Source organism: Oryzias latipes, chromosome 17 (genome assembly GCF_053564925.1).
Source record: "Oryzias latipes strain Hd-rR chromosome 17, Olatipes_Hd-rR_3.1".
In the NCBI taxonomy this organism is placed as follows: Eukaryota; Metazoa; Chordata; class Actinopteri; order Beloniformes; family Adrianichthyidae; genus Oryzias; species Oryzias latipes.
The window spans coordinates 20297838-20325133 of NC_136253.1; the positions used below are offsets into that span (position 1 = coordinate 20297838).

Consider the following 27296-nt stretch of genomic DNA (forward strand, 5'->3'; position numbering starts at 1 on the left):
TTTTTGTTATGCCAATCACTCGCATCAGGCATTACTGACAATCTGAATCCAATATTCCTGCTTGAATGCTAAGAAACGTCAAATAAACTCAGTACTAGTAACTAAGGTTAGTCAGTTTGTTAGTTCATTTTAGTATTTTCCTATTGAACTCTTTGTATTCGGGATCCTTTTGAGTTCATGTTTTACTTCGAAGTCCATCGAGACGACTGTTGTTGTGATTTTGGGCTATACAAATAAAATTGAATTGAATTGAATTAACAAAATGCAATGCAGTTTTCGGGTTTTTTCAGAGTATTGCAAAGTGGCCCCTAAATTATTAAGCATCAATTCACACTTCTATGTTTCAACCATATGGCCAAACTGTAAACTCTCACCCTGCATCTCCTCCGTCTCTCATGGGAGTCAGTTACCAGAGCTTGCAACGGTTGCTGTAGTGTTCAGAGAGAATGTGTAAGGCCGAGCATGGCAACAATCAACTAAGATGTGCAGCACCAAGTTTCTATGTCTATCCATAAATATATCACCTTGAATTTGTAACCATAAAAAGCAAGACAGGGCAGCTACATTTGCTAAACAGCTTTAATCAATGTTAGAAAACAAATGCAGCCATAAGCTTTAAAAAATATATTTTTCTCCTCAGGCAGTTGTAGTGTAGGCACTGGAGTCACAACAGAGATAGCAGACATTCATCCTGGAGAGTGTATTCAATGTGTCAGTTGTATGCATAGAACATACATATGCATTTCCCAAATAAAGCAGAATAAAGCTAAACATAAATTTTGAATTGTACAAGACAGTAAGCAATGTTTTTTCTTTTAGGCAATGCGATGAGGGGCAACTCCCAGAAATCATCAATGACAAAAAAAAGGTACAAAGTTGTGATTTTCCTTTACAGTTACAGATTGCTGTTATCCTTAAATATTAACTAGAAAGCAACAAAAAATTGTCTATGACATGCATTCAGCTAAAAGCAAATGTACACAATCTATCTATTGGCTACTACTTTGTCTCAATTTAAAGGCTTTACTTGAGGCAACTTTTCCCGTTTAAACTGAGCATTTGACTGCAAAGATCAAATCACAGCCTACAAGCTCAAACGCATATTCGACATGGTCTTTGGTGAAGAGGTAAACAGATGCACCGAGATGAGAAGCAAAGCTTGCAAAAAACAAACACATGAAAACAAACCCTCAAATCGATTACTGCGTTGAACTGTCACATCCCTTGAATTATAGTCACTTGTTATTCTGAAAGGATGACAACTGTAAGGCCACTTCTCGGTTGAAAAAGAGGAAATAGTGCAGTAAGCTTTTCAGTGTGCTTTTACAATTCTTTATGTTGTTGATTAACTTACAGATAATATTATATAATAGAAAAGGTGGGGCAAAGGGGTTCTTTAGGGGAACAAGTTAAGGCAAAAGACTAAACCTGAAGGGTTACTTAAGGGTGCATGAGTGAAGGCATCACTGTCCACTTGGTCTCACATATAAAGGCACATAAATAAGGCACATGTGCCTAATATCCCTCAACAAAAAACAAAGAAGTCCGCCTGATAATACGTACGTTTAGTTGAAAGTTTTGCTGTTGATGCATCACCCTTTGAGTGAGGGACAAACGAGCTCCCCAAGACATCTAGCTACCTACCCAGAAACTTTATCTGCACACCTCCCAAAAACGGTCTACCACTGCTCCCAGCTGAAGTCGTCGCCACTTCCAAAGACGACGAAAAAGCCGAGGATGGTGAGAAAGATGACAGCGTTCCCCGTCATCACCAGACCGCAGGCGCCCCACTGGATCTGTGGGCAGAAAAGGTGAGGAATGGATTGTATTTATATATACACAAGCACATAAATATTACATTCAGAATGGGCTGAGGAGAACTCACCGTGCTTTTCCGAGCCAGGATGATGGGGAGCCCAAACGCCGACACCACAATGCCAGTTGTTATGAAGTAGGCCAGCTCTCTGCACGCGCTGCTGGATTCTGTGCTGTCACTGAGGCGTCTGGATATGAAGGTCGGGATTGGGCTCAGCACGTAGAAAATCAGGACAAACAGCGGCCAGTATACCCTGAAGAAATGGAGCCAAGGTTTGAGTTCAGTCTATCAAACTGTCAGGAAGGAAAAACAAACACTGGCAGCTCGTTTTCTGTTGGAATCTGCAGCAGACTCTCATTACAGTGGGGCTTTCCAACACAGTACCGGTACTTTGCAATGCAAAGCATTCTCTAAACAAAGTTTGCTTCGTCAGCCCAGCAGCTTCCGTACAGCTAAATGCTAATAACTGATGCTAAAGCAAATATTTCAATTTTTCGGTAAAATGTGAATATAGCTTCCTTCTAACATTAAAATTATGCGGTCTTTTACACCTCTAAAGAAAAAAAAAAGACAGATTTCTTTGTCTCAGGATGTATCCACATTTAATGAAGCTCAAATTAAACTTTTTAAGACCGTTTTAAACCCACTTTAAATCAAATTTAAGGCTTCACATTAAGGAAAATGTGCATTATGTCTAGTTTAGCAAATATCAACTGAATAGAGTAAGAAAAAAATGGCAAAACAATAAACCAGTTGTTTAAAAACCAATGTCTGTTTTTTAGACAAAAACAAATATAATTATTTATATATTTACAGTAAACAATCAGAAATTTTCCTATCAAAATGTGTTTTTTTATCCTTATCTTGTTCATATTTTTTTCCCTTCTACCACTTTTTTTTTTTAGCTTTGTTGGCAACAACAAATGATTATGGGAACTTTCTTATTCATTCTGTCATGGGGTTTTCATATTTTTCACAGTCCAAAGATTATATCTAATTTTTTTTTTTTTTAGATCTCCCATTTTTTCAATACTTTTTTTCTCAGTTCCCCATTTTTTAATGTTTTTACAGCTGTCCTCCTTTCACTGTAAATAGTACTACACTGTATTTTTTTTACACTGTATTGTTCTATGAATAATTTCAAACTGAATGACCTTTGAGGGAAATTGTAAGTTTTTGTTTTTAAATTGAAACTACAAAGTGGTACTGAACAGATTGTTTTAATGTTCTAATTTAATTACTACAGCAACGTTGAAAAAAAATAAACAAACAGGGAAAACATTGGAACATAAAGTACATCATGGCTTTGGCAGAAAACGTGATAATTGGCGGGATGTGCTTCATCATCCTACTGAGAAATGATGCTGTAGCACAACACACAACAGAAATAAACAGGTTTTCCGTCGTCGAGAAGCTTCGTTAAAACAGAAACAACATTTCATTTTATAATTCTTTTGCTGTGCTTTCTTTATCCTGCTATTGTTCAACTCTGTTTTAATAGAAAGAGTCTGACAGTCAGTGAGCTCGTACCCGTACTGTTCCAGCGCACAGCCGAGCAGGAGAAACGTCAGTCCAATGGCACCGCTGAATGACAAGCCAACCAATGCTAAGGAAAGAGAGAAAAGAAACGAAATAAGTTGATATCAAATTAACTCCACGCCCCACACTAAAGTTCAAAGAAAAGAAAAAAGGAAAATCGAAGGGAGCAAAGTGCTAGCTAACAGACATGCTAACTCGAAAAGCAAAATTTGTAGCATCACGTAATGGAAAAAGGGTGGAAGTCCGCTGTGAAAAAGTATGATTCACCGCAGCTACCATTCCCAGTTAGCCCTCAAATTATTTGATACAACTCAACAAAAGGTTTCAGAAATCTGTCCTAAAAAGCTAGCAAAGACTTTTTGCTTTAGTTTATTGCAACAAGACTAATTTAGCTAAACATCATAAAATTAAACTGTAATAATAATTTAAAATACCGCTGTTGCATTATAAGAGGTTTATTCTTAATCAACATACCTTTAATTCCGGCCATGCTTAAAATAAAAGACTAAAACTGTCTCGGAGGAGTTGTGTTCTGTTTTGTGGGCTTTGTTTATGTGCCGAGGCTCCCCGTCTCAGAAGGGGGACTTCCTGCTTCCTCCTTGAGGTTTTCTTTTGGTTTCGTCATTGGCGCTCTTAAAGCAACAGTAACACAATGCGCGCGCATACAACGCAAAAATACATCAAGAGAAACTTTTTAAAGAGAGTAGATAGTTTTTTTTATTTTGTTTTTTTAGTATAGTTTAATATTTCTTTAATTATCTGAACGACAGCTGAGACTTCTAAAAGGATTATGTATATCCTTACAACATGCTGAAGGAAATTTTGTGGATTGTTCAAATAAAACGCCAACTTAAATGATCATAAACTATGTAAAAATAGAATTATGAAAAACTCACAAATTGAACGACACTCACAAAAGATCATCTTTGCCTTGATGAGATAAGCTATGTTTCATTTATCCTGGAAATAGTTTAATGTGTGGAAGCAGTATTGTGATATGGGGTCACATCTGTTAATCATGCTATGCATCTCAAAAACAAAGTCATCTGATTCCTTACTTTCCTGAAGCCGTTCTCAGATTTTTCTGACAAGATGAGTTTATTAAAAGAGCGGTGATTGGTTGATTGGTCTTCTTTCATTGCTGAAGTTTTTGGCAAAAAAACTCAAAATTCACCTTTTTAGCTTAGGTTTTAAGTAGTTTCCACATGTCTGCATGTTTTAATTTAATTTGATGGACTGTTTGTTTTTGACGGATGTGTATTTGTGTTGGCTTTTTTTTTTAAATTGAAGTAAAGAAAAAGAAAGTATTTTAGCACCATTTTTTAAAAATATTTAATTTTTTTTATGTAAAGCATTTTGAGGTGTTTTGTAGCAGGAAAACTGCTTTTTAAACAAAGATTAAGTTACATTAGAATTATTTCCAAACTGCAGAAGTGGTTTAGATGTTGGATCAGATATATTTTTTCTTTATTACATGCTATGAAGTCTTGTAGGCTGAACAAGTCTTTATGTGACAGGCAAATTCTCCCAATTTAAATAAAGATTATCTTAATTTATTGTTAGTATGAGTATGACAATTGGTATAATTGTATATGGATATCTATATTCAGAGGAAAACAAATCTTCACTTTACTTGAAAGAACATGCGCTATCACAGAGCTTGACCAGATAATAGATGTTTGTCGATATAAAAAATTAAGCTTTTAACACAAAGGATCCATTATTGCTATATTTGCAGTCAAAATGTAAAAACAGAAGCACTCCTTATTGTTCCTCAGGGTTGGGATGAAAGTTAATAATATTCTTCTGGGGAAAAGGAAAAACAATCTATTTTTGCACTGTTTGTAATTTTCTGAGCTACTGATCTCCAATGGTTTGTTTTTGTGTATCTCTGTTCCACTCATCCACACACACCTTATTTGAATTTTAATTTTGGGGTATTATTTGCTGATGAATTTTAATTTCCTAAAGTAAAGAGCTGCGAAAGGCACAGATTATAGATTATTAGCTTAATCGGTGGAAACACCTGTTTTTGTATTGGAAATACAGCCTTTTCTTCATGCATTTTTCCAAATTATCTATATGTATTCTTAAAAAAAAATCTAATTTTCTACAAGTTTTTCATGTGTAGAAAGCTATAAGTTGAAATTTTAAAAGAAAAACGTGTAGTCTAAATTAAAAATATTCATTAACATTAAATCTTTATCTGCTGCCATAGGAGAAAACACAGAAGACTACATGGTGAGTTAAACTTTTAATGTATTCTTGTTCATTTTCACACTCGTGCAACAAGCAGGACATTTTACTACAGTGTTTATACAAAAATAAAGTTAAAAGAAGAGGCAAAGAGGCATTACATGATAATGGAGTGATAATAGGCAAAGCTCATGTAATAATTGATGGGCCGATTCGACCCGTCCTGAGATGAAGCTGAGAAATCTTCAGTGCAATGGTTGCGAGGGGTGATAGCATCACCTATAAACAAAAAAAGATGTTGGCTTTCATGCTAAATATTCACTTACAGGTTAACAATGCACATTTCTTTCATAAGTCAAGACTTTTACAAACTCATGGGGGGGAAAAACAATTTTCATCTTTTAATTTTTTCACTGCAACCCCAGCTAAAACAATATGAGCTCAGTGAATCTTTGAGTACTTTGAAAAGTTGACTTGTTGAAAATCCACCACCATGTTTGGTATTAATGTTAGTGCTGAAATTTGTGTTGGGGTTTGCTACATTGTTTATGGTCTTTTTTTACATTAAAACTTAGATCATGCAGCCATGTCTCATTTTTTAAGGTTTTTTATTTTTTATTTTCTCATAATGGACTTCAGCATTGAACTTTTATCAGGGGCCTTCAGAATCGGAGATGTTGCTATTTCTTTCTCTATAAATAATCAATTGTCTTTGATTATCTGATGTTCCATTTAAATCTCAGTTAAGTTTATGTAAGACAAAGTCATTGTGTTTTAAAACTCTTAATCACTTCACAGTATTTAGGTGGGCAGAGACTGAAAGTCTTGCAAAATAATTTTAGTAAATCTTTTTTTGACCCCCAAAAAAAGAAAAAGCTGTAATAACTTGGCACTTTACCTGAGTGTCCTCAAAAAGCAGATCCTTCTCATAGCTGTCAAGATAAATCCGAACCGTGGCCCCATCATTACCTGTCCCACTGAGTCTGTAGATGATCCGAGAGCCATCAGAGAAGATAATCCGCAGTCCCTGTAGCAAAAAGAGCCAGACAAACTCTGTCTCAATCCTCCAAACCAAAAAACAGCTCCCCAGATGACTACTAAACTCCTTATGTATCTGAGCACATAATCCTGCCGCCATACATATGCTGCTGAGTGTGTACTGTGTACCTGGTTCCTGGAGATGGAGCTGTCGACTGGGTCAGTGTACTCAAAGTTGTCTGCTTTTTCCACTTGAAAGATCTTGTCCTTCACAGCAAACCTCTGCTTCACAAAAGTCTTGTCTGCAATCATGATCTCCAGATCCTCCATCATGTCACACACTGCATCTAAGTCTACATTCTGATAGTCATACCTGAGGGTTGTAGAAAAAGACATTTCAATATTTTTTATAGTATTTCCTTTAACCATATTGTTCATTGTGTTTTTGCATCTAAAATCTGGAAGACGATCCCATGGGCCCACCCCAGTCATGGAACTTGGCTAACTGGGGGCTGGACGGTTTCTGCAGGAGCTTGGTTTGTAAGTCAGACCTGTTCCCAGGGCATGTTAGACTCCGGCAGGGCTGCCCTTTATCGCCAGTTCTATTCATAGACTTTATAGACAGAATTTCTAAGCGCAGCCAGGGGCCAGAGGAGGTTTTTTTGGGGACCACAGGATTTCCTCTCTGCTCATTACAGAGGATCCTGTTGGCTTCATTGAGCAAGGACCTGCAGTGTGCATTGGGCCAGTTTGAACGGTGAAGCGACTGGGATGAGGGTCAGCACCACTAAATCTGAGAGCATAGTTCTCAACTGGTGTAAGGTAGTTTCCCTCTCTGGGTGGGTGGAGAGCTCCTGCCCCAGGGGAAGGAGTTATAATATCTTTGGGGTCTTGTTTATGAGTAAGGGAAGATTGAAGCGTGAGATTGAAAGGTGGATCAGAGCAGCGTCCGCTGTGATTCGGTTGCTGTTTCGATCCGTTGTGGTGAAGAGAGAGCTGAGCCAGAAAGTAAATCCCTCAATTTAACTGTGGATCTTCGTTCCAATACTCACCTATGGTCATGAGCTCTGGGTCATGACTAAAAAAACGAGGTCCTGAATACAAGCAGCTGAAACGAGCTGCCTCTCTTTGACTGAGCTCACCCTTAGAGATAGGGTGAGAAGCTCTGTCACCCACAGTGAGCTCAGAGTAGAACCGGTTCTCCTCCACATAAAGATGAGCCAGTTGTGGTGGCTTGGTCATCTGGTTCAGATGCCTCCTAGACGCCTCCCTGGGGATGTGTTTCGGGCATGCCCCACTGGGGGGAGGCCCCGGGGAAGACCCAGGACACGCTGGAGAGACTATGTCTCTTGGCTGGCCTGGGAACGCCTCAAGGTCCCCCCAGAGGAGCTGGAGGAAGTGGCCGGGCGAGGGAAGTCTGGGCATCTTTGCTTAGACTGCTGCCCCCGTGAATCGGTCCCGGTTGAGCGAAAGAGGAAGGATAGGTGGATACAATGTGCACATTTTCTGCTTTACTAATGTGCACCCATATGGCATTATTTTATGTAATATTATCTGTTCTTCTATTGTGTTTCATTGGCAGCAGAGTTATCAGACTTGATTTGTAATTTGCAAAAATAGTGAAGCAAACGTTTGGTACAGACCTGGAAAGCCATTGGGAAAAATAGATTTTGCTTGTGGCAAAACATGGGAAAGTATGGGGGGGGGCAGAAAAAGCAATAAAAAATAAAGTAAGAAGTGTTTGGTTATTTCAATTAATTTTTTAAAAATGAAAGTCAGAATTAGTATTTGATTTTCTGTTTATCAATACTTTTTCTCATTTTTTCTTACATTTTTTCTCCATTGGTTTGGCTCATTTCTTGAAACAGAAATTACATTCTCAAAACAACATTGACAAACCACCAAACCACTTGGCAATTGTTCACAACAGAATGGCATTTCTCATTAATTTCATCAAATTGCAAATGTCTTAGTACATGTCTCAATGTCTCAGTACATCTTTGCAAATGATTAAGTACAGGTTGCCTACATTTAGCACAATTTCCAAGTGAATAGATCTTGTTGATCTAAAACGATTGTTGATTCTCAGTCTAATGGTTGTTCGCTCCAAAATGAGTCAACATCATTTCATTGTGTGACTCATCACATGCACAGTAGTCTGTTCAATTGTCAAAATTAGTCAAGAACATAATACCATGAATACGATACATGAATCCCTTGGAACATTTGATGAATTTATTACAGCAATTGACGGTCACGTGAAACTAGAACTTGACTAATGGAGGAGGATGTCCCAGGCCAGCGAGGGGGCAATGTAACTATATGTGAATTTCCACTGTGGCCCGCTCATCAGGGCCTGGTTCACTACTCATCCAAGGATGGTCATGGTGTTCCTACCACCTTACTCTCCTTTCCTCAATCCCATTGAGGAGTTTTTCTCCGCTTTGAGGTGGAGAGTGCATGAGCATCAGGCTCAAGATCAGAGGTCCCTGCTCCATGCAATGGATGCTGCATGTGATTATATTACAGGAGATCAGTGTAGGGGATGGTTGCGACACGCACGCCGTTTCTTCCCTCGTTGCATCGCAAGGGAGAATAAACGCTGTGATGTGGACGAGAATCTGTGGCCAGACAGACAGCAGTGTGAGGATGGTCAGCAGGGTGAGGACGATGGCCAGGAGAGGGAGGGTGAGGACAGCGACCAGAGAAGAACTCTTAGTTGTGAAACTCAAGCATTACAGTTTTTCTCAGTCGCTTTAGTACAATTCTCAGATCAGAATGAAATTCCCAAAACTATTTGTTCAGTTTTCACATCATGATGTCACTTGTGCACATCAAACAAGCAGTTTCTCACTTCTTTGAACAAGTTGCAATTGCTTTGATACATCCATGCAAATGCTTATGTACAATTCTCTGCTCTTTGCTACATTATCAATTGTTTATGTCATGTTGATCAAAATGTATTATATAGTTCACTGTGCAATAGTCTTACTCCTGTACCAAGTTGTCATAATGTGACAAACATATTTCGCTGCATTGCAAGAGAGGATATTCGCTGTGATGTGGATGAGAATTTGTGGCCTAACATACAGGAACGACAAGAGGTGTAGGAAGACCACACCAATTCCTACTGCACTGCCTGTGCTGTTGTACAGAATATTGTCCTATCTTTTTTTTTACCTTTGTGGTACTGTTTGCAGTGGGTTTTTTCTATGTTGGTATGACATGGTCTGTCAACAAATTACAATATGAATCTTGTCCAGTCTCTTCCAATCAAACAAAAAAGGTGTAACTTCCATTTTACAATAATTGTCATTACAGTTTTTCTCAGTCGCTTTAGTACAATTCTCAGATCAGAATGAAATTCCCAAAACTATTTGTTCAATCTTCACATCATAATGTCACTTGTGCACATCATATAAGCCGTTTCTCACTTCTTTGAACAAGTTGCAATTGCTTTGGTATATCCATGCAAATGATTATGTACAATTCTCTGCTCTTTGCTACATTATCAATTGTTTATGTCATGTTGATCAAAATGTATTATATAGTTCACTGTGCAATAGTCTTACTCCTCAAAACACCTAGTCATTAGTTCAGCGTATGAGTCATTAACTGCAAAATGGTTGACCAAGTTGTCACAATATGACAAACATATTTCTATACATCTCCATTATATGTTTTTGTCTAAGGTTCTGTCCTGAATTGGTAAATTGCTCTCAGGTGACTTGACTTCCTCTAACAGAGGTGCATCTCATTGACAATGAACGGGCAAGTATATACTGTACATGGCTGAAGCACAACACAATGTTCCAAGTCTGACAATGGAAGGACAAGGAATTGGACGGGGTCGCTGTGATGTGGATGAGAATTTGTGGCCTAACATACAGGAACGATAAGAGGTTTAGAAAGACCACACCAATTCCTACTGCACTGCCTGTACTGTTGGACAGAATATTTTATCTTTTTTTTCCCTTTGTGTTACTGTTTGCAGTGGGTTTTTCTATGTTGGTATGACATGGTCTGTCAACAAATTACAATATGAACAATAAAAGTGTAAATGTGAATCTTGTCCAGTCTCTTGCAATCGAACAAAAAAGGTGTGACTTACATTTCCCAATAATTGTCATCAAAACTTTAGCCATAGTTTACATCAGAACCTCCCTCTAAAGTACACAGTTATATTGACAACATGACTAAGTCATTTGACTGTCTTGTTCGTAGACAATGACACAAGGACTTGACATTCTGATGGCACTGACACGTTCAATGACGTAAAGACTTAGTTTTGAGAGATGAACTAAAGATTTTGAGCAAGTTACAGGCTTTTGCAAGAAATCCATAGTGTTTTGCTGTTTGTACAAATTGTTTTGAGAAATGCACACACGTATTTGCAAACTTCAATTCTGATCTGAGAATTGTACTAAAGCGACTGAGAAAAACTGTATTTACAGCACTGTAGGGTGCATATCATTTTCATTGTTTTTTGTTTGTGTTTAAATTATAAAGTATATTATGCTGTATACATTTTCTTTTTTCTCTGATGTATGAAAGTTACTTTATGTGTGTGAATGATAATGGTTACAATTTCCTTGGCAGTATGAGTGCAATGTGTGCTGTTAAACCTAAGAGGCTACTCTTACCCTAAAATCTTTTTTTTTTTTCAGTTTTATACAAAATTGTATTCTGTTAGCTATACAAAAACAGTACAGTTACCATTGTCAATGAAGGACTGAGCTAAGACTGAAAGGTGGACATGAGGAATATTTCAATGGTCTTCTGCTATAGTGACAAAACATCTAATCATTTTGACTTGCAGTGCCTACACAATGCCAAAGGGACAAAGTATTTTGGGGGCACTGACTGTTTAAATGTGAAGGAAATTTAGTTTTGACACATGAGTGAATTGTTTTGGGAGAGATATGAGCTTTTGCAGGTGAACCATGGTGTTGTGCCGAACCATCCACATTATTTTGGCAAAAGCACCAAGAGTGTTGAGAACGTCCGATCTGCTTCAAAAAATGAGCCAAAGCAATTGAGGAGGATCTTTGCCATTTTCATGGCACTGACTCTTTACATGGGAAAGGAATTTAGTTTGAAAGCATGAGTGAACAGTTTTGGCAGATTTATTAGATTTTGCAAGTGAGCTATAGTGTTGTGCTGAACTGTAAGACTGTTTTTCCAAATTATCTTAGAATTTTCAGAATGTAATTTCTGTTTCAAGAAATGAGCCAAACCAATGGAGAAAAAGTGTAATATCAAAAAACCTTATCAGGAAAAAACAGTGGCTGTTTTTTTCCACTAGGTGGCAGTTATGTTCAGTATTTAATGTACCACTCCTTTTCTTTCTTTCAGCTGTTCACAAAGTAAAATCACTTAAAAAAATAAAAATGTGCATTTACTTTACCTTGTGAAGTAGTTTCTTCCATATTTAAGCCAATGGTCTTTAACAATGTCTTCCACACTCCGCCTTCTGGTGGAAATTATGGACAGCCATGCCAGCACTGCCCAAAGGCCGTCCTTCTCACGGATATGGTCTCCACCTGAAAAATGATAGGTGGTGAAGATCCTAAGAAAATCTACATACATACTGATATTAAGTTCAGAATATTGTACTCCTGTAAATCAATTCAGATGAGGCATTTATTTTAGGGTTGATTTGCTCAAAGAGGACCTGTGCCAAAACTTTCCTCTCCACACAAAGACACCAAGCCTGCATCCATAAGGTTTCCAAAGAACTTCCACCCAGCAGGAGTTTCATAAATCTCTATCTTTGTTGCTTTGGCCACCCTGGAAAAAAATCAAATAAAATGTTTCTTAAGTAAATGAGAAATAAAATACACATAAGCAACATTGTAAAGAAAATGGAAATGCTTGAGACTTGTTTACCGGTCCAATGCCGTGCTTGTGGGCATACTGCGAGCAAAGCCTCTCACTCCTGAATGCTGAAAGTATGGGATGCAGAAGATATTGTCTGCGATGACAGCCAAAGAGTCAGAGGGGGTGACGAAGAAGCCGTGTTTGCCCAGTATCATGTTGCGGTCCTTGAGAGAGCACACAGATGAATATAATTGGAATGTTATTTGGTTTACTTCTGAATACACATTATTCATTATGATGTCTTTTCACACACCCCATCGCCATCGAACGCAGCACCAAAGTCAAACGACCCATCTCTCATGCTGTCCACTAGTTCTGCAGCATCTGTGAGGTTAGGATCTGGGTGTTGACCCCCAAAGTCCTCCATTGGGACACAGTTAATGGCAGAAATGGCGGGACAACCTAACTCCTTACACAGTATTCGCTTCACGTATGGGCCTAAGACTGAAAAAGCCACAGCAGCAAAAGTAGTAAGACTTTAAAAATTGAAATACCAGACAAACAGTGCTGTTTTGATGACATAAAAATACAAACAGAAAATATACAAAGAAAATAAAATAAAATGTAGAGACCTAAAGTAACTAAGGGGTCATATTCTTGTGAATTCTCGTCTCACCTCCATGCATGGCATCTATTCTTACTCTGATGGGGTTCTCTCCAGAAAGAAGGTCCTTCAGAGCAGCAAAATCAAAGATGTTCCTCAGCAGGTTGGCATATGACTCCACAGAGTCCACAATTTCCACTACACACAGAAAAGAAAAGCCATTTTAAACAAATGAAAATCTCTGCTAGACCCTTGTAGCAAAACTGTAAAAAGTTTTGTCAAACCATAAATCAAATATGAGTTCAAATACACATAAGATGCAAATAAACCCCACATCAACATATTTCTTTTTTTTTTTTTGACATGCTTTTTGCTTTTAATTGACATGGTCATTGCCAGATCAATGATGCATATCACCTGTTAAGGGTTTGAACTTGTTCTCCAGATCAAAGGCCTGCTTTCCCAGGGTTTCCAGATCCACGCGTAGCCCGGGGCAAATTGCGAATTTCTCAAGGGTTCTGCTGATCTGAAAAATCTTGCTTGTGACAGCCTCGCTGGCTGGGCCTCAAGAAGGAGAAAACGTCCCACAGTGATTAAAAAAAAATACAGATTGGAAATAACTTCACATCTACTCTTTATTTTTGTTGATCCTATTGATGTGCTTCACTTTTATCCAGATTGACACTATAGCATCAAACTAAAGACCTTTCCAATGTCTCACTTTTCTGGTAACACTATATTGCCTCTGAGTGTTTCCTTGCTCACATTACCACACCTCCATTTGCGGTGTTAAACTTTATGCCAAAGTCTCCATCAGGTCCTCCAGGGTTGTGGCTGGCAGTGAGGATGATGCCACCGATGGCTTTGTACTTCCTGATCACACAGGGGACGGCGGGTGTGGACATTATGCCGTGGTGTCCAATGATCAGACGACCAACCTAAGGAAATGTCACAGAGGTCAAAAAAAGTCAAAACACTTTCAGCGAAGCCTCGTAAGAATTTACTTGCCAATCACACCTGGTGTTTTCATCTTCATTTAAAACCAGAATCCCGTGTTATAAGCGATCAAGACAGCTCTCCAAGAACAAGTTCTGGCAGGTGCAAGTGTTTGAAATAAACTTATAAATAAATCTGTCAACAATGACACAATCAAAGGCTTAAAGCTCGGGTAATTTAATCTCGAAGAGCATATCCAGCTCATCACTGGTGTTGGCTGCTGCATTTGGTGTCAAGCTGATTGTTGCAAAGCGAAGAGATTCTCAGATATCTCTTTCTCTGTTTTCTCTTTACCAAATAGTATTAATCGGCTTTCGGAAATTCATTGAGGACTTTATTTTGCATCACTATCATTGAATCCGGCAAAATAATTTAATTAGATTGGATTATTAGTGACACTCTGTCCTCGTTTTCTTTCTTCTGCTCTCTAATTGTTTCATTTCAACTGTAAATCTTATTTATTAAGTAATCTAATTACTCCTTTCATTATTCACTGTTTTTACATAATCTCTCTTTCTGTGGCTCTTTATTATTTAGCCTGTATCTTGGATCTCTAGGATACTTAACCCTGTAAAGCCCACTACATCAAAGAAATGACAAAACATAGTTTTTTTTAATTCTTTGATGAAATAAAACATTCTGCAATATCATGTTTTTATGAGATATACATTGTATCAATTATAATACGTTGAATGAGTTAGTAATTTTTTTCTTACAACATGTGTATAGAAAATATTGACATGTGTGTTCAGGAAATAAGAACCTTTTTTACCCACTGTCTCAAATTTGATCCATGTATTTTTAACATGGTGTAATTGTATTATAAAGAATTAATTACTGACAAATTTTGCATTATTTCAATACAGCAAGTAAACTGAAAAACAACAGAGGAGTTATTCTCACCATAAAGTTTTGAAAATCAGCAAAACTTTTTCTCGCCAAAAGTGTTTTTGAGATTTCACGGAAGCAGCCATTTTAAAATGACCAAGAAAAACCTTTCTACCGCTCCTGGTGGAATGATGAAGCACTATAGGGCAGAAAACATGGACACAGTAATATATAAATGGGTTTTAAGTTAAATTTCTATAATTCTGATGAGACAGATGTCTCAGTAATGCATGTATAAAATATTATACGAATGGTTTTATGAGGTTACTAAACACACAATGGGTTTTACTGCTCGTGTTATTTCATTTTGCCATTTTTACTTTAGTGTTTCTTCCTAAATAAATTTATTTTTTCTGTCCTTAACATTTGTCTGGGGTTTTGTCATGGCTGTCGTAACCTGGATGTGACGGAAAGGGGATCTGGATGCAGATCTGGTCTTTTACCTGGCCATAGCACATTTTACAACTTTTTTTTCTCATATGTAATAAAAGCTAAATGTATTTATATTCACATGAAACAAATTCCCAATTATTTTCTTTGTAATGCAAAATATTAAAGCAAAAATTTGGAAATAACTCCAAAAAAATTTCCCAAATTCTGACTTTAACATCAGATTATTGTCAGAAGCTGATCAGTCATTAGATTAGCAAAAATTTGGTTGTTGTTTTAAACTGAGTCATCTGAAAAGAAAACTACAGTTAGTCATTGACCTTGGCATCATTTTGTAGAGGTAAAGAGACAATTTTATTACTGCCCCTGCATTAAAACATGGCGGCATGTGGGACTCTAACTAAACATAAACCAAAGCTTTATCTTTCTAAATACAACTAACATTTGGCTCCAAATAAGTAAATCATGCCAAGAGCAGCCTGCAGAGATGGGCCAGAGTAAAGTTCAGCTGACTCTGTCTGATGCTGCTGTTTCAGACAAACATTGTGAAAAAAGCCAGTAAACATCTCAGACGTCGGTCAAAAAGATAAAGTTTGTCAAAACAGTAACTTTAAAAAAGTATAATTTAAAAAAATATATTAAATTTGTAGCAATTCCCGGACTTTGAAGCAAGACATTATTAAGAGTGTTCAAGGGCAGAGATATTCCACCAAAAACAAAATTTCCCCTTTAATGATTTTCTTATTCAGTCAATAACTTTAAAAAGTCCATAAATTGGGGATCCTAACTCAAATAAAAACAAATATTTTAAGCTTTTTTCCAAACATCTGGACAAAAGATAAGGAGTCAAGTTTAAAACTTTTTTTTTAATTCAAAGTGGAATCAAATGCAACTATTAAGATACATCCAGATTTTAAAAAAAAGAAAGCAATATATTTGTTTATTGGGTGGAATAAAGAATAATATTTACCTTTTTGACATCTTTCATGATTTTCTCATTTTTGCCTCTAAATAAAGCCTGAAGGTGCCAGCACAAAATTCAACAGATGCCCAACTACATGCTCAGATTTACCAGCAATCAAACATGTGAGAGACTCTACACACAGGGACACTGACCCCATTGGCAGCTGCCATTTGCACAATGACCTCAATGGCAGCTCTGTTGAAGAAGCGTCCATCTCCTCCCACCACCATGGTTGAACCCTGTCGGTCTCGCAAGTCGATGGAGGAGAAGATACTCTGGATAAAGTTGTGCAGATAGCTCCTTTTGAACTGAAACACAGAGACCTTTTTCCTTAGGCCGCTGCTGCTGGGTCTCTGGTCAGGGTAAGGGGCCGTGGCGACAGTCAGCACCTGCAGAGGACTGTTTTCCATTGCTTCAAAGTAAATTAAAAAGAAAATCTAATTTGAAATCCTGTCAAGAGATCAGAGGAAACCCTACGTTTGGAGGGAAGTCCCCACTGACTTGAGGAAGAATTGGACAGTGGAGGAGAAAAAAAGAAAACACGAGCTTAACTCCTATTCTTTCCCTGGAGGCTCTGTGGGACTTCTGCAGCTCAAAATAACCCTGCAAATGAATCTGTGCGCAAACGAAGGAGGAGAAACTGAAGACACTCCTTCACACATGTGCAGGGAGATCACTGTCAACACTGCAGGCCAAGTCACAAAGAAGCATGTGTGGGTGGGTGGGTGTGACTGATGAGGATTATTGCGGAGTTATGATACAGATGATCCACTCCTGCATGGCTGCAGATATGCCCTAAAGTGTATAAAAAGTTGATATCGATGCTATTAGCACCATTCCAATGGAGGATATTTAACAAGCTCTTGTGACGCTGACTGCTAGTTTAATTACATTGAAAAAATATATGTGGCTTTGACAAAGTTTCCAATGCAAGCAGAATTTGTTCAGTATCTGTACGAAGAACAACACTGCCCTCTAGAGATGACTAAAACCTGAACTCCTGGCCTCAGGGCCCACCAAACGGCATGTTTTCTGTGTTACCCTCCTTAAATGGACCTGATTCAGTCCATTATCAAGCTTTGCGGAGGCCGGATAATGACAGTCATCACAGGCAGGTGTCTTTAACATCAATAGCATCCGGGAGGATGGGCCCGAAGGACTGGAGTTCAGAAACAATCCTTAAATCCACAGAGCACGATCAGTTCCAGAGAAAAGCTCAGAGTGTCTGAACAAACATTTCAGACGATGATACCAAAATAATCCATCTGGTTTGGGTGAAAACCTTAACATGAGTTACTATTTCAGTTTAAGCAAAGACCCATGACCCTGAATAGAACAGGTGTCTGCACCCAGAGGCTCTAGCAGTGGCTCCTTCATCCCTCCATTAAGACTTTTTGGCTTCATTTAAAAATGCAAAAAAATTGAATAAATAATGTCCTTGTAGTTTGGGTTCATTTGTCTTTAGTAAATTAAGTTTTGTCATTTCTGTTTAGATTTTAACATGTCAGATAAATTAGAAAATGATATTAAAAGTACTAATCTATTGTCAAAGTGTTTTTTTATTGGAATAACTTGAAGCACATATTCTGATCTGCTGCACAACAGAGTCTAGTTGATGTTCAGAGTCAAAGTTCTTTAAGTATATATTAAACATAATATATTGTATTCTATACCATTGTTGTTATATTTGGATGAAAGTGCACCAATTGATAGAAATCATGAATGCCATGTTTGACTTTCTTTAATTTTTAATTCAAGCTAAGCTGCAGTAGCAGGAGGATCTTATTTGACAGAGGGTGGATTTTATTTTAAAAGGAACCTTTCTGTGCTGCAGTGCTCTTGTAGTGTTAAAGGTTGGAAACACCTGGTTTAGAAGATGGATGGATGATGTGCCCATATATGTCAGTCCAAATGTTTCTCATAAATCTACATAGCTAACAGAAGGCGCATATTGCGAAAACAAGGAAACAAAAACAGACAAAGAAAAATTACTATTCCAGTACAACATTTTTTCAATATTTTAAAATATTTATGCATTTGCAGAATCCATCAAATCCAAATGTCTACTTTTAAACACTAAACATGTTGAAATTAAGATTTATAACACAACACAAACAAAAATAATAAATAATAAAAAATCAAATTTTAAAGGAAAAAATACATTATAAATTGACAAACATATTATGTCCATTTATACAAGGATTTTAACAGTTTTAATATGAGATTAATGGTCTGAGACCCAAATGTGATTGTGAACATTCAGCTGTTTCGATCATTTTTTCGTTTTAGCTTCTTGTGCTGCTGATGTTCCTGCTCTGCTCCCTGTCAGACTCACACCTGGTTATGGTGATTATGACATGGAGAGGATGTTCCAGAGCAAAACCAAGACCCTGGACTAGACTTTGACAGGCCAGGGAGTAGTGAGTTAGACACAGACATTCCAGCCGTACAGGAAGGTAAGGCTGAGACTCACATACAGCCACCCTAACGGCAGAGATAGCAACCGATGGTACCGAGTTATCACACACTAGGTCAGCCAACTTTGGTTCAGAGAGACGGAAGGTAACAAATGTAATTGAGACTAAAACCTTTTGGGGGCCCTGGGCTGTCAAAGTGTGCTAACAGTGTAATTGAGACTGTGCACAAAGAAATATTAGGAGACAATTAATTTTGTGAGGGAGAGAGTGGCGCTGTGTAATTTAAATATTCATTAAAATAGTTGCCCCGCCCCCACATTTAATTGTATGTTAAGCTCTATAAAAAGTCAGAGCCGTCATCCCTGGTGGTTCTTCCTCCAAGTATCAGGTCTGGACTAACTCCTGCCCTGTGTAGTAGCTGCTGTGATTTTACTCTTTCTGCCAGCAAAATTCCAGAAGTGCTACAGTGTCACTAAACAATGTAAAACTCTTCATCTTTATCAGCTGGATCCTGCTGGCATCAATCTTTCTCTCTGAACCTTAAGAAAGATCTATTTTTAATACAGGGAATTAAATGTTCAGATTTTTACCTACTCATGCTTCATGGTCTATGTTGCTTCCTCAGGAATATTCATCCTTTTTCAAGAATTCACTGAGGCCATCCATTCTTGATTATTCTAAAGGGATGACATTGAAGGTCATATTTTTCTGAAATAAAACCCAATGACAGTCAAGCAAATGCATCTTCATTTGTACAGCACCTTTCATACGCTCAAGCACCTCATGAAGCTTAATGGGGAAGCTTGGTAGTGATAAAACCTTGAAGAACAAATATAAAAATGTGCACAGTGGTGCAGTGGTAAACACTGCCTGTCAAGAAGGTTTGAACCCCTGCAGCTGTATTCAAACTGATCCGATTCCGAAATACATAAAACGGAAGTCATGTAAGTTATTTTATTTTTTCTTTGCGGCCCGGTACCAAATGACCCACGTGCTGGTACCGCGGACCGGGGGTTGGGGACCACAGGTTTACTGCACGTATAGGTTCACGTCACTACAATAGTAAAAGAATGGATTTCAAAATGCAAAAAGTGGAGGTTAAATAAATTAAATTAATTTAATGTCAGAAGTATAATTAAGTATAATTAAACAACCCCTCCCCCCACCCAGAGATGTCATAAACAGCAATACATATGAAAATGGTTCAGAGAAGATTTGACATGTGATTTAGTCACGACGTCAACACGCAGAAAACTTTGTTCGTTCTACGATTTTTGTCAAAATCGCGAAACAAAAATTAAATTGATGGAAACTCAACTGAGCTCCATTCTACTTGTGATGGTAAGCTTAAAAAGCAGAAAAAAAATGTAAGACAAGTTCGGCTTTATGATTTAATTTGTACATATTTTACTAATATTTTACAATAAATAAATTACCTTAGATGCTTTGTCAGGGAAGTGGTAAAATTTTGAAATGTCAGACAACAAACATGCAGGACATAATGTTTAAACAGAGATGTGAAGTGGGGAACATTTATTCTACTCCAAAAAATTATTAGACTTCTTAAAACTCTACACCATATACAACTCAAATTTACATATTCAACTATCTTAATGTCATGTTATTCCAATTGTTTCATTGTACTTGAACTTACAAGTTTGAGACCGCAGATGTTTTCAGTTTTATAACATTAAAATGAATCATATAATGCTGACTAACAATATACATAGCATGCATGTTCCATGATTTTGATTTGACTTTCAGTTCTTAATACACCAATATGCACCAGTGGTGCTTAATAAAAACATCATCCCCTTCCTCACTCTCACTCATGGTGCAGAAAGAATTAAACATAACAGGACAAATAACTCGGCAAAACACAGTAAAACAGCTAAACAACTAATACACATTTAGTCAAAAACCCACACTTAGACCCCAATCAGTCCAGACAGGCAAAGGGAATGATATCCCACAATTCCTTGCCCTCCCAATCTAACAGCAGGACCACAGTTAAACCTACTTAATAGATTGAATTTGAATAAAAGTAAAATAACTATGTCTGATAACTACGTGTTACTTTTAAGTTGACTGAAAGAAAAAGACTTATCTTAACTGAAGCAAATGATTAAGTTATATCAATGTAAAAATGTTTATCTTTCCAACATCCATACGTGGTCTTATCACCCTCTCACGGTGGAAAAAGTATTATCTGCGTTACCTGCGTGGCGGCGAGGGGTGGGGGGTAACCAGAAGATTGTGAGTATGTGTGCGAGAGTGCATGGGTGGGACGAACCTAGGGGCTGGCTCGCTGGGATCCTCTGGGGCTCTCCCTCCCCATCACAGAGGGGGGAGGGCACTAAGGGGGCTGGGGAGGGGAGCTTAGATAATATGGCGGGGAGGGAGGGTTGTAGAGGGTAGGGTTATGGGGGTGGCTGTGGGTGCGCGGCGATCTCTGGGATGCTCGGGGCGGGTGCCGGGGCTGGCTCGCGGTGGCGGGGCACCGGTTGGGTGGTCGGCGGCCCATGGGTTCTCGGTGCCCTGGTGTCGTCCCTGGCCCTTGTCTCGGTGTCCGGCGCCCAGTGGCCCCCATGGCTGCCGCCTGGTACGGCCAAGCGCTCCTATCCTGTGGCCTGGGGGCCGGACGCTGGGTTCGCTTATGCCTTTGGGCGTCGGGGGTGCCCCTGTAGGGGGGCATTCTCTGCGCCTGGCTGGGTGGGTGGGAGATCCCCCCCTCCCGGGCTGCCTGGGTCCGGTGCCGGGGGGGTTCCTGGCCTGGGGGTCTCTCCTCCCCTCTCCTGGTCTGGCTGGGTAGGATCTGGTTCCCCTTATGAACACACGGTTCACTTCGGCAGCATGCATGTATCTCCACCCCCACGTGCACGTGCACACTGCCACACTGCTCTCTGTCTGCTTCATCCCTCCTCCTAACCCACAGTGTATTGATGGACAGATATTTTCCACTCATCTTAATGTCAGAATTTCGCCGTTGGATGTAATATTCGTCTCTCCAGCAGATCTGGTATAATTGTTAAAGCTTAAAATAATAACTTATTCAAATCAGTACTTGTATCCCCCACTTTCTCACCTCTTCTCCTTTTACTCTCTTCAACCCCCCCCCCCCTCACATTCTTCCCCTCTCCCTCCCCCCACACACTAAATGTAACAAATAAATAAAAAATAATACAACAAGAAGGGGTTTATACAAATCTACACCCTGGTTTCTCGAAGCTATATAACCTCTTTTTGTGATAGTAAAACCAGTCCAACACAAAAAGCCTTCAGCTCTAATCTGTTTGCTCAGCTGTTGGACAGAACAAGTTAAAAGAAGGAAAAAAAAGAAGAGGAAGAAAAAAAAAGGAAAAAGTATTATCTGAGCTTCTTCATCCACTAAATCATCTTCAAATGGGCACACCATGCTGCTTCGACTCTCTGAAACCAACTAACCTTCAACTAAACCTGCTCCAGACCAGGTTATGTTCAGAGCATGAGTTGCTATGGCAATTTGACATACCCTTAAACATACCTCAGTTTTTGGAACCGAAAGTTGAGGTTATCCGCTTCCTAAGCCTCAAACTTACCGTGGTAACTCACATCACCCACTTTTTGGAATACCCCCCAGAGCACAACACAAAACAACAAACCAAAAGAATCTTATCAAGCTTTATTAGCAACAGAAGAACAAACACGAGATCATGGGCGCCTTCTGTCTCGTTTAGTATAGCTTTAAGTAAGATTTGAAAACAAAATAATCGACATCCAATAGTAAAATGCAATTTATATTAAATAAAAACTGATGATACCAATACCAGATAAATAATACCAGTACATAAAAGGAATCCTTTTACTCTGGGTTCACTTTTTCTTTAGCAACAGCGTCTTAATCATGTTTCTGCTCTTCTTTTCATCTTCAGAAGATAGATAGATAGATGACTTTATCAATCCCACTATGGGGAAATTTCATTTCTCTGTGGCAGCAAAAGCGACATATATAATGTCGTTTTTATATAATTTAACATAAAAAAGGACATAAAAAATCATGCCTCCTGTGTCAATTGCTGGTTGTGAACCCACTTAAACCCCCCCCCCTCCCGAAAAAAAAAAAACATACTATCCGATCTGATGGTATGTATGGTGGTGGAGTTCAGGCGATGAGAGGTAATATGTGGACGGAGTCTTGGCTGGAGGGTTTTGTTTGTTTTGGCGTGGTGGGAGGTCTTGGCGTGGACAGGAGTCGTGCTGTAGCTGGAGATCTTCACGTGACTGGGAGTCTTTGAGTTGTCAGCGTGGATGGAGTTGCTCTGGAGAAGTAACTCAGGTGAACACTCGTGATGAACTTTCCCCGAGGCGTAAGAATAAAGTTAGCGAGAGGCAAAACTTCATGGATAGAAACTGCATGAGCTACTAGTTTGAGCACCATAAGGGGCAACGAACTGTCGATGAATGCTGGAGCTGGATCTCCTTAAGAAGGCAGTAGGTTGATGAGGTGAGTGTTCACAGTTGGTGATGATCGGGAAGTAGAGCAGACAGGGGAGGGGGAAGAGACTGCCAGAGGCACCATGACAATAAGCCTCATGTCATAATTGCCTAAGTTACATTTTTGGCCAAATTATTGATTATTCCTACTTTCCATATGCATTTAAATACAGCCTAGCCTCATCCCAAAACTTGTAGCAGTTCTACAAAAACGGGCCTTACATTGATGAATGGCTACGTTTCATTTTCATTTTCTATCAAGCTTCTCAGGATCACGTGACTTTTGAGTTTTTTGCCCTCCGTGTACAAAAAATATGGCGGATATTCGCTAGTTTTTCGGTGGAAAATCTCACAAAATATGATATTTTGAGGACTAATCTTTATTTGGATAACATTTCTATGGAGAAATATACCTTTTACTTTTATAATATGCATTCATTTTGGACATATAGTTTGTTTGTTTCGTACAACTTTTCCCCAAAAAGACTCTGAAATCGTTGAATAACAAGATTTTTTGTTTTCCAGTCTATATCTGCAGACGTGCGCAGAGGTCACGTGACTAGTATGTTTCTCGTTTTTCTGGTGAAAAAAATGAAAATGCCCTAAAAATAGTTATTATTTTTGTAAATAATAGTCCAGTAGATTGCGGACTAATATTTAATTTTTTATAACATTTCCAGCAGTAAATGTAACCTTCACTTTCATAACATCCATCCATTGCAGACACGCAGTTCATAGTTTGTTTGTTTGCTTCGCTCAAGTTTTCCTTAAAAAGGATCTAAAATCGTAGAATAGCCACATCTGATCTTTTTCATTCGTATCTGCTGGCTTGTCACGTGACAAGTGAGTTTCTCTTTTTTTCTATAAAAAACCTCGTAAAAAGGTCAGTTGCGGTTTTATTTACATTTCTAGGGACCCATGTAGACGGTAGGTTTCGTGTTCCATGTTGCTGTTGCTGCAATCACTAGTGGAACAGGCTTTGATTCACATTTGAATTAAAGAATGTTGAGTTCAGGGACTGGGGAACAACTCCCCAGAGAGGCATCCAGGACGCATTTGGACAGGATGCCCGAGCCCCCTCAACTGGCTCCTCTGGATGCCTCTGGAAAAGCAGCAAATCCACTCAGAGCTCTCTCCAGGTGACTAAGCTTCCTAAACATGTTCCGCAAAGACATATTTGTGAATCCCTTATATTTGCAGAAACGGCTTTCTCCACAGAATGTCCAGTTCTTCTGCTCTGATGGAGTTCTGGCCATATTTGGAGAGGGTTGTGGTTCAGTGTCCTGAGATGCAGGACCTGTTGGACATGAGTCCTTTTCAAGCTCACTAGGATGTGTGAGGTAACCATTATTATTGGCTTATTTCTCATTATTCCTGTTGTTTTTTTTCTAACTCCTTATGATCCAAAAGTTAACAAACATATTTTTGTTGAAATGAGGAGGAGCCGAGGATGAAATCAAGAAGGGACAACATCAGGGAAAGGGACTGAACCAAGTGAACAGCTTCCTCTCTTCAACAGACGTATGTTCCGAGTTCCATGTATGTCAAAAGCTGGTAATTACTTATTGAACATGCATCTTTTTTGGTTGCTCAGTTTAACCCTTGTGCTATCCTAGGCACTTTAACATTGGGAGTTGGGTCATCTAGACCCACTAGACAGTGCTCTGAACCTTTTTTCTTCAATGATTTGTGATCCTCACTGGTGTCCATGGATTACATGAAATCTTTCCACCTTTATCCACCTTTGTCATGGTAGGGAGAACACGTCAATGTAAAAAAAATTTTGAGCAGCATTGTAGATAAAGTGTCAGCTTCTTTCTTACATGTTACTCTCATGTTGTTAATGTAGATTATTTCTTCATTATTATTATTAAATTAATCTCATCCCACAAGGATCAATAATAATGACCCACAGAAAAACATTGAACGACTTTATCTGAGCATCAGGAAAATGAGTATCAGCTGTCTCTTCAAAATATGGTAAAATCTTTTTTATACTTTCTAAAGTTGTTGCAAAACTGATCAAGCATAATGTGATGGAATGCAGGTTATGGTACCATGGTAACAGTGACGTGCGGTGAGGTTAATGGCTGGTGAAGCACTGAATCCTCTGGAGTCAGATTTACAATGAAAGAACTAAATATTTCACCTTTCAATGGCAGCTAACAGCTTATAAAATACACACAAGAACATATTTGTCCTACAGAGAATATTTCTTTACAGACATGGATCACTCTTCTTGTGTATGAATTATTTATATATTTTGTAAACAAATTAAAGTCTAATAGATGTGGCTAATGTTAGGGTAGAAGATGTCCATGATAGAGTGAGGTGGAAAACGATGATTCGCTGTGGCGACCCCTGATGGGAAAAGCCGAAAGAGAAAGAAGAAGATGTGTTCAGCACACATTTGACCCTCAGTAACTATTTCTGGTAATTTTCAAACTTCAAATTCTGGTGCTTTAATCGGTTATCATATTTTGTCTGTGAAAATGATCATAAATAAATTATTTTACTCACATTTTTTCCACTTACTCCCAAGTTAATTTTAAAAAACAAACATTGAAAAACACGTTTGTCCTTACTTTTTGAGTCCAGGTGTCAATCCTCAAAAAAAGCTCTATCATCTGTTCGAAAGTCTTCCTTATTTTCCTTCAGTTTATTTTGAGTTTCTCCGTCCAACGGAGACGGACGTCCTCAGTCTTTTCTACGTCACCAGTGTCGCTACAAAGCAGCTGTCAGCTCACGTCTGACCCCTGCTGGTGAGGCATGCCTGTGAAATTAATTCTGTCTTCTGATTTTTTTTTTTTTATATTTCATATTGTTTTCTACGATACGACGGAGTATTAGGGCCACCAAAAAATAAAAAAATTAGAGCCACCAAAAAAAAAAAAAAAAGTAAAATTACGAGATTTTATCTCGTAAATTTAGGAGATAAAAACTCGTAAATTTACGCCTTTTTATCTCATAAATTTACGATTTAAAATCTCATAAATTTACGAGAAAAAAGTCGTAGATTAAGGAAAAAACACCGATGTTGTCCGTTTATCGGAACCTAGCTTGAAGATGAAATATGTGGAGCCTTTTGTGAAGCTTCATTTCCGGATTATTATAGGTTTAAAACAAAGAGATTCTGAAACTTTTGGCGACTCAAAATCAGATTATTTTCCGTGTAGCAGTCTTTCCGGGGTTCAGTGTCAGTAAAGCGGAGTTTAATATGTAAAATAAGGAGCTCAGAGACACGTTTGGGTGTAGACAATCGCTGCAGCCTTTATTCTCCTTTTCATTCACATATCCTGAAGTTCATTTGTCTCATTACGTCATGAACCTGTCATCCCAACACCAATGCGGAAGTAAACAGTGTTTTTTTTTTTTTTTTTTTTTTTTTTTTTTAATTTGAACTTTAAACATACACATAACTACACACAAAGAAGAGAAAGAAAAAGAAAAGAAAATAAATAACTAAAACAAAATATATAGAATTGTAGTTTACAATACTAGGGATTGTGATACAGCTTGTGATCTTCAATGAAAATACACAGTTTTATTGCATTTTTGTTTTTCATCAATGTCAGAGATTTAAAATATAAACTGATTTCTTTAAAAAATGTATTGAATAACGGTTTGTTTTTTAAGAATCTGCACTTGTGAATGAAAAATTTACCAGATATTAACAAGGTATTGAATGTCAAATCAAATAGATTATCACCAGAAACTACTCCAAATAATATACTGTGCTTTTGTAAGTGAATAGAAATAGGGAAGGGAAACTTTGAAGAGCACCAAAAAAAGAAATCCTCCCAAAAACTGTAAACATACATACATTCAAAAAACAAATGATCAAGTGTTTCAATATTTGTATCACAAAAAGAACAGTTATTCTCTGGAAAACCAAAACGTATGTGTAACAGTTCTTTGCATGGATAGACTGCGTTCATTATTTTAAAATGGATTTCTTTGTATTTTGGGAAAATTGGATATTTAATGAACTGAGACCTCAACTTGCTTATTTCCTCTCCTGTGTAATGCTGTGACATAGAATGATTTTTGTCAGATGTTGGAAACAGTTCTCTAACAAATAAGGATCGTATAAATGAGTTTGGAAGTTTTGAATTAACCGGTCGACCATCAAACAACAGAGAGGGAAGCTGAACTTGAACATTTTGAACCAAACTGGAGGACATTTGGATCAAAGTCTGAGGGATTGCTTTGATC

General features: G+C 38.2%; 2 protein-coding genes and 1 long non-coding RNA gene across 9 annotated transcripts; 1 reads left to right on the forward strand and 2 right to left on the reverse strand.

The window, feature by feature from the left end:
• Positions 1-561: 561 nt before the first annotated feature.
• leprot (leptin receptor overlapping transcript) lies at positions 562-3987 on the reverse strand. The gene is made up of 4 exons (XM_004078989.5): positions 3830-3987; positions 3347-3422; positions 1886-2069; positions 562-1796 (listed from the first exon to the last, which is right to left on the reverse strand). Exons 1-4 carry the CDS (start codon positions 3843-3845, stop codon positions 1680-1682), a joined length of 393 nt encoding a protein of 130 aa, XP_004079037.1. The 5' UTR covers positions 3846-3987; the 3' UTR covers positions 562-1679.
• A 1607-nt stretch (positions 3988-5594) lies between these two features.
• LOC101175508 (phosphoglucomutase-1) lies at positions 5595-25823 on the reverse strand. Of its 7 annotated transcripts, none has more exons than XM_078935411.1 (12): positions 25667-25799; positions 16344-16499; positions 13729-13891; positions 13371-13517; positions 13026-13151; positions 12663-12853; positions 12419-12573; positions 12204-12319; positions 11937-12072; positions 6719-6902; positions 6450-6578; positions 5595-5830 (listed from the first exon to the last, which is right to left on the reverse strand). In XM_078935411.1, the coding sequence occupies exons 1-12, from the start codon at positions 25706-25708 to the stop codon at positions 5741-5743; spliced, it is 1635 nt and encodes a 544-aa protein (XP_078791537.1). In that variant the 5' UTR covers positions 25709-25799; the 3' UTR covers positions 5595-5740. The 7 variants fall into 7 exon arrangements, 5 of the variants coding, with proteins under 5 accessions (XP_078791537.1, XP_078791538.1, XP_020566562.1 ...); XM_078935412.1 differs by lacking the exon at positions 25667-25799 and adding an exon at positions 16581-16750; XR_013650729.1 differs by lacking the exon at positions 25667-25799 and having other exon boundaries at positions 6719-6831; positions 16344-16802.
• On the forward strand, positions 23930-24615 carry LOC144986866 (uncharacterized). Its single transcript, XR_013650731.1, has 3 exons — positions 23930-24220; positions 24300-24421; positions 24520-24615. It is a non-coding gene; the product is annotated as an uncharacterized LOC144986866 (long non-coding RNA).
• Positions 25824-27296: the final 1473 nt, after the last annotated feature.